This window comes from Corvus cornix, chromosome 4 (genome assembly GCF_000738735.6).
Source record: "Corvus cornix cornix isolate S_Up_H32 chromosome 4, ASM73873v5, whole genome shotgun sequence".
Lineage (NCBI taxonomy): Eukaryota > Metazoa > Chordata > Aves > Passeriformes > Corvidae > Corvus > Corvus cornix.
The window spans coordinates 40,447,460-40,459,897 of record NC_046334.1 but is presented as its reverse complement, the minus strand read 5'-3'; the positions used below and the strand labels follow the sequence as shown (position 1 = coordinate 40,459,897).

Genomic DNA, 12,438 nt, shown 5'->3' with positions numbered 1-12,438 from the left:
GTTGCTATTTATTTTAAGTCTGTATAAACCATGAAGGCAGGCACACATAGTTCCCCATCTCAGCTGGCTTTTGGGAGCTCAGGATCCTCTGGCCTCCCAATGATGCAAAGATTTTTTTCTTCTCTCTTGAACTGATCGTCCTTCTCCAGCTGCTGGTCCCAACTATGACTCCCCTGCTGAAGTACATCCTCACATTCCTCTGTCCTCCAGTTTTCCTCTTTATTTTGGTGAACTCTCTTGGGATTTTAAGCCCTGATATTCCAATTATCTCATTTTCCTTCTGGAGAACAGTATCCACCTCCCTTCTCTTCCCCTTCAGTTGCAGAGATCCCAATTTGGAAGAAATCTGGGCAGAAGCTGGTTGCCTGCTGACCCCTCTCTTCATGGAGACCCATGCCAGAGTTGCACCCCTGACTGCATTATCCATGGCACAAGGCAGCACTCATGAGACACAGAATTCACATGCTACCTGTCAATATAGCCTAGAGAGTATATTATTCCTTTTCTTTTTACCAAAAAAAAAAAAAAAAAAAAAAAAAAAAAAAAAAAAAAAAGCCAGAAGTCTCTGTTTTTAGCCTGATGTGTGAGACTAACTCAGTTGCTCTTCTCTGTCTTGAGACTGACTCTGGTGGTCTCAACGGACTGGACCTGACGACCTACTACTAATCCAGTGTTAAAAAAGGCAGCTTCCTCTTCAGCAATATCCCAAGCAACTAATTTTTGGAAAGACTAACAGTTCTGAAATCTGCAAAGGTCTAAATATTTTAAGGCAATAGTCTTTCAGTAGTTTCTGGATCAAGAAAAGTCCACCCATCTCCAGGCAAATGTTTTAAATGCAGTGAAAGAGCTTTTCAAAGCTGTCAGTCATTCTCTAAAGCTTTAGTTTTGTGGGATTTTATTTTTTTACTTCTGTCTGCAAATATAAGTTGGTTTCTCACTTAGGGTTTTTTTTTCTGTACCAACTGTGATTTGGTGAAACTTGTCTGCTGCCTAACAGCAAAGCATGAGAGATAATTCTCTCTCCATATTGGGTTATAGATAACAATAAAACCATAAAGGAAAAGGGTCTACCTTTAAGGAGAAACAATAAATATATTGCCTGCCTTAGGTCTGAGGACTCCTGAGTTTCTTCATCATGAATTAATAATAAATATCCAGGGTCCCCTGGCAACTACTGACAAATAAAACACTGTGGTTAGAAGATAGAGTGACTTTGTTCATAAGTAAGAAGTAAGTGGGGAGGAGAACATGGGACACTAGTCCCATCTAGACTAGATGGAACATGGCCCACGGTGCCAGGGAGGGCTCTGGGGGGCTGCCAGCCTGCCAGACACAGGAGCCATGGGGCAGCAGAACAACAGAGCTGAGGAGCTTTTTAGGTTTCCTTTTCTACTTCATGGGCTGGATGTGTCTTCTTCCTCCTCCATGGGGCAAGGCAAGTGGACGAGGCTCCAGTTGAGGTCCCTCTGTGGACTTGGCACCTCTGTTCCTCAGGCTGGTCACCAGGGTGGCCTTGTGCACTTGCATCGTGATGGACAAAGTGGCTCCTGCCCCTCTCCTCCTTGTGGTGCCTGCCCTGATGCTTCTGCCACAGATTTCATCTCACCTCTGCCTCAACCCAGAGTTCCCTGGGAATTTTCAGCATTCCTTTAGAAGAAAAGAAAAAAACATATGCATTTTTGAGGTTAAAAAAGAAGAGAAAAAAGAAAGAAAAAAAGGTGGTTACTGTTTTACTGAGCTCTGACAGGGTCATGCTTTAGGCGAGCATCACAGCTGGACCAGTTACAAGTATCTGAAAGTCATCACCAGCTTCTGTCACGGAGAAGCATAAACTGCAGCAGCTGGATGCCAAACAGGACTTCTCTGGCAGGTTCACTTTGGGCCCGAGCCAGAGGCTTGCACTAAACTGGACAGAGTTCTCTCTCAGCACAGCCTCCCCATGATGGGGGTGAGTGGCAGCAAGGGGCTGGGGCCCCACAGCTCTTCAGGGAGGAAGCTGAGACCAGGGATTTGGTTCAAGGCTACTGAGCAAGGAACAATGGTGTGGAAGGAAGAGGGGGACCTCACTGTGGAGGCAGGGACATCTACCAACTGCCATAGCCAGAAAGTCAAATATCCCTCTCTGCTGTCCTTGGCCCTGTCATTGCCCACAATCCTACGGCACAGCTAGCCCGGAGGTTTGCACTTCTGAGTCCTCAAGTTTGCAGTGTTGATGGCTGCTCCCAGCAGTCACTGCGCAGTGGTGCGTGTGCAGTGTGTGCATGGTGGAGACAGAGACAGCAGGCTCCAGGTACCTGGGTCATGGAATGGGGTTTGCATTCACACCCCTCCAGTGCACAAGCTGCCCTGTAAAGTTAATTACTTAGGTCTTCATTTTCCAAAAACCCAGCTAACAGGACCCAAAAAGGCTGTAGTGCTGTGGCTCTGCTCCTGATGTGCATCCTCCGGTACAGAAGTTTCATCAGCAAGTGGTACAGCCCATCTGTGCTGAGACTGAGTGACTGCAACTGGAACCACAGCACAGTGAGTGTGGGCAACCAGGACAGCCCTTGCTGAAGCACAGCCCCGCTTGCAGTTGAAGTGCCAGTGCTGGTGTACCTTTTGATTTCTGCATGAGGAAAGCCTATATCCATAGGAGAGGCCACGGGCTCTTGCTCGTCCTCACACTACTGGTACACTACTGAACACACTGGAAGCTGCTACTTCTGCAGCTTCCTGCCAGCATGACCCTCTTTGTCACTTACAAGGCAACTGGCCTAATTTTACCAGCAACAAGCAGAGGGACAGGAGGAGAGAGATTGAGAGAACTCAAAACAAAAGGCTTCAGGTTTCCCTAAGCAGGCAAGCCGCCCAGGTACATAACTATTTCAGTGTATGCACAGTCATGTTGGTAAATTTATTTACTGTCTTTGCTTACTTTCACATAGCTGGCAGAACAGGGTTGGGTTTTATGTGCTTATTAGGATGAGAGAGAAGAAAAAAGATGTTAAAAAAAAGTACTTGGGATTTCCCGTTCCCTGTCCCCATTCATCACTTCTGTGACAGCTGGGCTAAAAATACTTCACTAAACATGAGGACCTACAGGCATAGAAGGAAGTTGCTTATAAATGCAAGCTCAGCCATCTCCACAAAAAATCACAGGCAGTTATCAAAGCCCCAGCACCACTGACTGCTCAAAACCCTTCTCTCTTCAAGTACTAGCTACAGTGAACAGGAGTGTCAGAGCCATGGGCACCTTCCCTGCAGTTTAGGAAGGCTAGTAAATAGAAGCCATTTTCTTCATATCCATTCCGCAAAGCACAGCTGAATAAACTGCTTTTTTAAGCATTCACCTGAGGCCTTGCTTGATGGCATGAGGAAGACAGATGTGACCTGGTGTTCCAGTGCAGTTTGGGGTTTTGTTCTTCTCTTTGAGCCCGCAAAGCACAGAGATGCTGGACAGAAAAGCACATAGTCTTTAAAAAAATCAGGAGCAGCAGACAAAAGAAGAGAACAGAAAGGACTAAAAAGTGGGGGCATATCTACATTCCTAAACATTTTTAAAATGAAAAACCTGCAACATCATGGTTTGAAGGGAGGTGCTGACAGGTGCACCTATCCTGAAGCAGCTGACCACCTTTTCTTCTCTAAGGTCTTTCTGATGAGCAGGGAAAGTGAGAAAGGGAAAGTAATGGAAAAGTGGGAGAAAGACACTCTAAGATTAGGATGACCTTTTGAGAGGGGAGGATGAGAAATGGGCCAGAAGAACTCTTGTGTCAAGTAACATGTATGGGGAAAAAAAATCCCAACCTGAAGGAGAATAAATGTCAAAAAGAAGCAGAAGATGAGGGGATTCAATAGAAGAATATTCTAGAAAGCAAGTTGTGAGGAAAACAAGACTAAAGAAACAATTGAGAGGCTGATGGAGAAAAAATCTGGAGAGAAGATCTTTCAAAAAAGTTATCTTACAGATGTAAGATATCTGTAGATGCAGAGGGATGTAAATCTACTCAGTGCTCTCAGCAGAAAGGCATGACCTAACAGCAAGAGAAGTACTTCCTCAGCCACACAGTGGCCCTAGACATTTTCAATACGTTATAGGCCATGTTTCACCAAAAAGATGTCACTTGATCAAGATCTTCAGTTTACCTGTCAGCAGAGTAAGTACAAAGAGAATTCAAGCCAGGCTTCCAAGCAAGTTTTAAAGTGCAAGGTGTGGTAACTTTGGACAACAGTAGTTCCTTTCTAGGTAATGAATGATTAGCCTAATTTAGCACCTAAAATACAAGCACATCATAAGGATAGAAACAAAAACAAAGCACTCTGTGAGGGGGAGATCGTGCTTGCAAACTTCTCCAGTAATAATGAAAAGGCCTTGAAAATCTGAGTTTACCAAAACCCAAAACTGACTTTGCCTGTGCAAGGCACTAGGTCAGTGATGGCATAAAACCCTAACCAAACCCTGTCTGGCTTTGGGTTTTTTCTCCCCTTTAAGTCAAAATGCATAATTTCATGGAGATTGATTATAGTGGAAGCAGATGGATGAAGGGGAATGAGCAAAGACTAGAAATAGCATGGTAGTAGTATGGGCCACTAGTAGGTGACAAGCCAAGGTGCTTAAGACAGCACCTATTTCCAAGAGACGCTTTGTTTTTTATCTTGTAAGTGTTGTAAATTCTCATAGTAGACCTTGGCAAACAGCAGTTCTCATGGCACAGCTCTGGCAAATCTCCTGGACCCTAAACTTCCTCCAAACCTTCTTCCAGGTGGTAGAGAGGGTTGGAAAATGGCACTTGAATGTTACATTGTCCACTTGGGCCTTTCCACTCAGCAGCTATCAGCTTTCTTGAAGAATGTGAAAAAAACTCCTTGCTAGAACCATTTCTCTTGGGTGTGTGCACCAGGTCCTCCTTTAGCTCATGAGGATGGAGAGGAGAGGAAAAGAGGGACCTGACACCTGTTGCCCTTGGCATCAGGATGTCCTAATAGACTTCTCATTTCCTGGATTATGGGTGCATCTCAGCTGGGCACTCAGTGGAGATAGCATTCCCCCTGTAGCTGTCAACTTCATGTCCCATCCAAACCACAAAAAAAGGTGTATTTTCTCCCTTGCACTCCTACTTAATGGCCCAAAGAGCTTTTATACAGCATAGGAGAAGACAGCAAGTTGATATGATGTTTGTTTTTCTGAGATTTCTGGTTTGTTGTGCAAGGTTTCCTAAGTGAGGGAGAGAAACAGCATGTTAAATGGAAATACAAGTATACTCTCTAAAAACCACCGATGAGTGCAAAGAATCCACTTAGAACATATAACCAAATGTTATTTAATATCTTAAAAAGTAACACAATCCAAAATGGATATTTCACACAACACTACATAAACAACATGAACACAATATTACCATATGGAGGGACTTTCAAATATAGACTTACAAAAATCCCTGTCCTTTTTTTTCCTTTAAATTATTATACTAAGCATGACAAGTAATCATCATTTACAATATGGTACACTGACACAATAAAAACCATGTTACAAATGTGCTGTTATAAATCAGTAACGTTAGGGAAGACATTTCATGAACTGCAATTATTTCATATGAAATACTATACAATATAAACAGAACATCCATCTTGGATGACCTTTACAGCAACCAGAGACCAAGTAATTTTTAAATTTTTTTTTCAGTGCAAACACATTTATACAAGGCAGTCTTGGCTGCAAAACTCCCTTCTAACATACAGTAAGTCCCACTTGCATTTATTAACTCATTTAAACCTAATGCAACAGCCACATTCAGTCACTCACAGAAAATTACCTGCAGAATTATGATCCCTTTAAACTTAAAATCTCCTCCACACATAAAAGTAACATCTGTGCCAATTACTCCAAGGGCCCTTTCATACTTCTGGGTGGGTATCCTTTGGGTGGCTCTAACCGCTATACAACAGGAGGGCAGTGCACCACATGGAAAATCAATCACCCTTCCGAGGCGGGGCACATTGGCAGCAGTCACGGATCCCGGCTGGGTGGCTGTGCGTTTCAGCAGGGACTCAGCCCAGGCTGCCCTTCCAGAGCCACGTGCGTGGCCTTCGGCTCCTTCTCTGCATTTAGTGTCTTGGGGCGGGGGAGGAACACGGAAACCCTCAGCTCAGAAATGAGCTTCAATGGAGTTAACGACCCATTCCCATCTCTCTCAGATCCTCGGAGATCAGGGCAGTTATGCCAGATTTACACGCGCATAACCGAAACCAACGTTTAGAGCGCCATAAAAGAAGTGTGATAGTCCCGTTTTCTTCTAGCACCAGCTTGGCTTTTGGTGGGTCCACTGCAAGTGTCTCATGCAGTAATGATGCACTTTACTTATGCTGGGGGGAACATTTTAGATATATACCCTTTTTTTTAAAAGAATTTCGTAAAAAATAGAACTTTTCTCTCTAATACTGTACAGTTTTCTTCAGAAGAGCAAAGATAATTGTAAACTGTGGGTATGACACCAGATCAGGAGTGCTATTTGCTTTCTCAGCACAACAATTTGAACAATTGTGTTGAGAAAAGCGCTGCAAAATGTATTTGAAAAACAAATTTTTAATTAACATAACTGCTTCTAAAACCACTGCTGCCAGTACTCGTATGACTGCGAACTTGGTTTTGGAACTGCTAATCCAAGAGTGTCTGCAGGGCTGTAATGTAGTTTCTTACTTAAATAAACTGAATGCATCAAAATAATAATTTCAGAGTATAAACATGGAACACTTTGGTTAACTGTTAAACTTACTTCAGTAACTTTAAAAAAGGAACTAGTTAATAAGTTAGTCTGCAAACTCTCAGCCTTTGCTTTTTCCAAGGGGCCCAGACAAAAAGTAGGGTCAGCGAACTCTGCCTACCTCACAGGCAAGTGCTTCGAGACCCTCAGGCAAAAATGTGTGATTTAAGTGCAAAGTATTATCTGTGTTCATGATGGCCTCTGAATACTGGTTTGCTTGTTCTCTTTTCTAACAATGACTACTGCTGGCAAGCACTTAGGCCATGGTTTTCATTAAAATATTTGTTTTCCAATACATTTTTATTTTTAAAGTTGAGTGAACGTTGTTTCGCATATAACAGTCATTTTACGGTGGTGCAGGGAGTCAAATGGCTAATGATTTCTTCTAAATTTAAACTGAAATACTTAAAATGGCAAAATTAGCTCAACTGATGATTGTATATTAATTTGCATAAGGATAACGGTACTAGGTTTGCTGAAAGGTGTTCATAAATCGGGATTTGTATATAATGCGATCTGCTTAGGTTCAACTGCCACTTTCTTCCCTTGGTTTTTGGAAAAATCTTTCTTTCTTCCCTCTTGAAAGGTGGCTTGTTGCAGCTGGCTACTTTTCAAAAGCCAGCTTAATTTTTCTTGGAAACTTGCCCATGCTCTTTGAACAATAGGCACATACCTCGAGTAGGGACCCTCATACTGCTCCCAGACACGTCAATTAAAGGCTGTTGGTAATTTCTATAGGAGCAAATGTTTTAGATGCACACAATCTAGAGACCAGAGTGTGTATCATTAGAGAAAGAGCTGTTTAAACACCCTTGCCAGTTCAGAGAAACCATGATGTACTAATGTTGACAAAGATGGAGGCAGAATAGGGCCCCAAGTATCTGAAGGCTGCCAAGAAAATACCCAAAGTGTCTCCTGTTAAACCCTAAACTGTCAATCGTATTTCACAGACTGTAGATGTTTCTAATTTGCTAAATTACAAATACATTTTCAAGTTCTACCAGGCAGAAATTTTAGCAGTAACTGGGGAGAGGATGGAAGGTTTCATCCTCCCTTTCACTTTTATCCCAATTATGCAGCCTTGTCAGTCTTTAAGTGACTCATCTGAAAGCCATCTTATTAACATTGTAGAAGGAAATTGTGGCAATGGAAACATGATGACTTCATATGCAAGCTTTGACACACAAGAGAACGCCATGACCTAATGCTTCAAAGTTTCTAACCTTGCTTTGTACAATACACTTTTCATGTTGCTGCATTTCATCAAATTCATGGAGGTAGTTATATGTGTAAAAAAAATTACCATAAAAGTAACATGTTGTATTATAATAATACATATTAAGTGTGCAAAATGCCGACAGATTTGTGTTGACCCTTTACAGTTGAACACAACACAGATTCAACCTAATCTAACTCTGTAAACCTTTAAATTGATACATTAGAAGAATGATAGATAAGCAACCACATAATACAAGGCTATGATTTCATCAAAGGATTAGGGTGACATAAAGCACTCAAGCTCCACTCTCGTGGTTTTGTTACCAGAACCTCAAGATGGAATTTTCTTATTTTCCATTGTTGATTTTAAAAGGAAAAAAAAAAATCAAGATTAGAACGTTTCTATTTGAAACTTCTGTTTACATTCCATATTCCAAGAGTCACATTAATATTGGTACAATGCCATGTCAACATTAATATGACATTTATGTTGTCTGCTGGTCTCTGGGAACTTTAGGAAATAACATACTATACAGTTTATAGGTATGTACTATCACATTTTGTTGGAATGATGTCTTCTGTACAACCAGCTGCCTGCACAAATTCTGACTAGCTTATGACAAACAATTATTTCCCCAAAGGTGAAACCTGTTTCTGCTCTTCACATTTTAATACTGCCATTAGTACTTCAGATCATCACTGTAAGTTTTTTTATCATTTCGACATTTTTATTTACTGAATTGATACATACTACTGATGTCAGAGCTCATCTCAGAAACAAAATCACAGTCAGCCACTGCATAGTATATGACAATTCCCCACAAAAACTCTGACTCAACAGTTTGCATGGAATAAGTACGGCTGGAGTTACATATCGAATAATAAGATGCGTCATGCAAAGCATTATATGGTAATTAGAGCACATCTTGGAAGGTATGATAAGGCAGAAGGCTAAAGGCCAAGTGACTTTGATAACCAACCAAAAGCACAATAATTTCCTTTATGTGCACTGAAAGGTCTTATTGCTCCTATGAAATGGAAATTATACACTGAAATCAATGAAAACAGACCCGTGCCTTGACTGGGTATTCTTGACAGAACTGGGAACCGATTGTGTGCAGAGTTAGAAAGCTGTTTTGTAAGTAAATGAACTCTATCGGACGGTGTAACATAAGGCTGAATCTTCAGTAAAGACTTCTGATGACAATAGAGAACATAACTGAAGCTCAAATAACTTTGTATACAGAGTAATAAATGTCACCAGAACCTGATGAAAATACTGGGGTTTAATATGTACAGTTGGGTTTCATACCTGTGTACTACAAGAGCTAGACAGGGTAAATGGCCCTTTTCTATGAAACAATTTGGGCTGTTGCACATTTTAGTATCTGTGTTATCCTTCCACCAATTTGTCTGTTCTGATAAAAAACAGTTTGTTGCACTACCAGGTTGCATGAATAACAGAGCAGAATGTGACCCTATACCTAAAATTACTCTTGGAGTTTAACTATCTGTAGAATTTACTCTGCAGTAATTAGCATAGTACTAATTACATTGGAGTAACAGTTTAGGGAGAGCAATTAGGATGTACCATGCCTGCAGAACTCAGATTTCTACTGCAAACCAAGTGGACACATTGAATTTCTAGAAACCAGACATGTCCATAAAATGCTAAATTGCAAGTAACATCCACGAATAAAAAGGCCAGAAGTTTATAATTCTCTAAATTTTGTTCTCTGATAATCATTACATTGTATGCTATTTTTAATAGCCTAATTTAGGCACTCTATTTAATAAGCTACATAAAATAGATTTATGTCCTTCCACTAGAAAGAAATCAATTCTTCAGGCCATACTTGTCATTTATATCATAAAGGATATTTTTGTTCCAAGAAATTAGTTATCCTGATTCCTATATTAATGGCAAGTTGCAATACCAGAAGTGACACAAGAATTAGATTCTTCAAATATGTGAATTATACTGAAGACATTTAATATATTTCGTGTCACTCCACATTGTGGCTCCATGACAGTTACATCTTTCCCTTTCCTCCCCACTCCCCCCTCTATGCAAAGGCCCACCTCCTCACTGGTGACTATGGAAGGTCAAGTAGCAAGTCTCATTAAGTAAACATCTCTCATATTTTTGAAACAAAAGGAGGAGCCGCCTCCCTACCCACCCTCCATACCTAGAAAAAAAGCAAACCAAAACAAACCCCAAACCTCCTTTTACTTGCTTAACCAGGTATTTGTAAAATTGTGTCACAAAAATGCACAGTGAAAATGACTGATCAGTATTAATAATTCACATATAGAGCTGAGGTCATGACTTGTCATGTTTGGCATTGTTTTTCCTCATGGTGATCCTGGCTGGTTACTTTCAGCAGTGGCTCAGTTTTTGAAGGAAAAAATGATGAACTCTGCAGCAGAGTTTAGCCTCTGACCAGGGGCATCACACATCTGTGGCATTTTTTTAAATGAAGTTGGCAACTGCATGGACATTGAAAATGCAGATTACACTTACAGTGTCTAGACTTTCATATATGTGCTCAGTTACAATTAAGTGAAGCAAAAAGTGTACATATTATCCCTACTGCTATTCTGTTGCTACAGAGCCGCAAATGTGAAAAGCAATACCTTGAAATAAAGATTTCTTTGTTGCCCCTAGTCTACATAGCAGCACAGTTTAAGTAAACACTAAAACTGTGGTTGAGATGCTTGTTTTATTTTTCCCCGAAGATGTAAACATCAGTCCCAGTGTCGTAAACTTTGCTGTATAGGATGAGACAGACGATCTGAGGCAGGCTGACTATCAGACACTAGTGACAGAAGCTTGCAGGCAGTTACCAGGTTTCTGCAGTTTCTCAGCTTCACTCGTGGGTGGGTCTGCAGTGGCTCGGAAGTTGAACGTTGGGCCTGCGCCACCATGTGCAGGGCTCAGAGCGGGGTTCTGACGTCTGTTGCTTTCAACAATACTTGAAGTGTTGGATGCCAGGCTCTCACGAGTACTGGAACGGAAAAGAAATATATATACACACTCATATATGACATGCCTATATATCTATCGACCAGACAGGAAAGGAAAATAGAATGTTTTATAACAGGTTTCCTGTGTTTGCGTGTAACATCACACCAATAAATCATCTCTTTTTGACAGTACACATACGTTCCTCCAAAACTCGTCCCAGAGGTGCTCAGCAGTCATCATACCATAACACAGGTATAGCACTAAGCACAGCTGAAACTGTCACACAAACTGTAAGCTGAACCAGTATCAAGCATCTGAATTTTTCACCCAAGGAAATAGCTTCCATCTTGCACTTGGAATGTGCTAGTTTTTTTTCCTGACTGGTGCAGTTTTGCACAAAGCAGCTTCATCAAATAAGCTCTGTGAACTAGGCAGACCTAGGACAGCAATCATATAACACAGCATCCTCTGCTGTCTCCTCTTCTACGTATGTTTTTGTAAACAAGATATTAAATAAAAGTTTTACCTTACATTAAACCCACAATGCTTCTAAACGCAACACTTCAATTTTGCTTTGCAACTGAGATGATTGCAACTCACCAAGACAAAGAGGATAATCTTAACTGCCTGGTCCGTGATGTGCCCTGAACAACTAGTGCTGCTATTTCATTCAGAAAATGGACAATGTTCCTTTAGGTCTAATGTATCATTTAACCACAAGAGTGACAGGACACTTAACACTTTTAAAGATTAAGCCTTTTAACAATACATCTAATTATGAATGCAGAGAAGCCTGTATTTTAGTCTACAGCTTTTAAAAAACTCGGTCATGACGTGCTAAGGCTACTTTTACCAATACTACTCTTTGTGTTGTCTTTACGCTACTAAACAATTTTTGATCTCCAAGTAATGTGTGCCTGTTCAGAAATGGATTTGCCTTCAAACAGCCATGTGGCCCCCTGGTTATGTATCCTTCACCTGTAGCCCTACTTCTTTGTAAAATGATATCATCACTTGCTATGGAGATGTTTACAGAATACATTTAGAGGACTGAATGCAGTTGTTAAATAAGCACTAGAAACAAGGATACTAATGACAAAAGTTTCATAGTCAGTTTAAAGTCAACCTAAATTTACCTGCTACTGAAAGGGACAGCTCTTGCCTGCCTTGTGTGGACCTGACCCTGCCAAAAGTTTCTGCTGCTTCCCTGACTAAGCCTTGCAGGCAGCCAGACAGATCAGGGACTGCTCTCAGTTAAATACCAGCCCTATGAAAAAAACCCAAAACATTAGTGCTAGCATTAGGGGAAGAGTAGGAATGCACAGCTTTAGATGTGGCAGGGGAGAAATGTGTCAGTGCATGGCATAGGGGAAGGAAAAAACACTTTTCCTAGTTGTAGGGCAGATTTAAATAATCTTAAACTGACTGAGTCTGGAAAATCAATGAGGCTTTTAGGAAAACTCTCATAGATCTTTTAAACTGGTCAAAGTGGTACTGATATTCTTCTGC

General features: G+C 41.0%; 1 protein-coding gene across 13 annotated transcripts in view; it reads right to left on the bottom strand.

Moving 5' to 3' along the window:
- Positions 1–5,282: 5,282 nt before the first annotated feature.
- The window catches only part of STOX2 (storkhead box 2), a 144,436-nt gene continuing 137,280 nt past the window's right edge, over positions 5,283–12,438 (bottom strand). For all 13 annotated transcript variants that reach the window (XM_039550354.1, XM_019287124.3, XM_019287125.3 and 10 more), the window contains one exon: positions 5,283–10,969. In XM_039550354.1, coding sequence (XP_039406288.1) covers positions 10,774–10,969 — 196 coding nt within the window. In that variant the 3' untranslated portion in view covers positions 5,283–10,773. The remainder of the gene's footprint in view (positions 10,970–12,438) is intronic.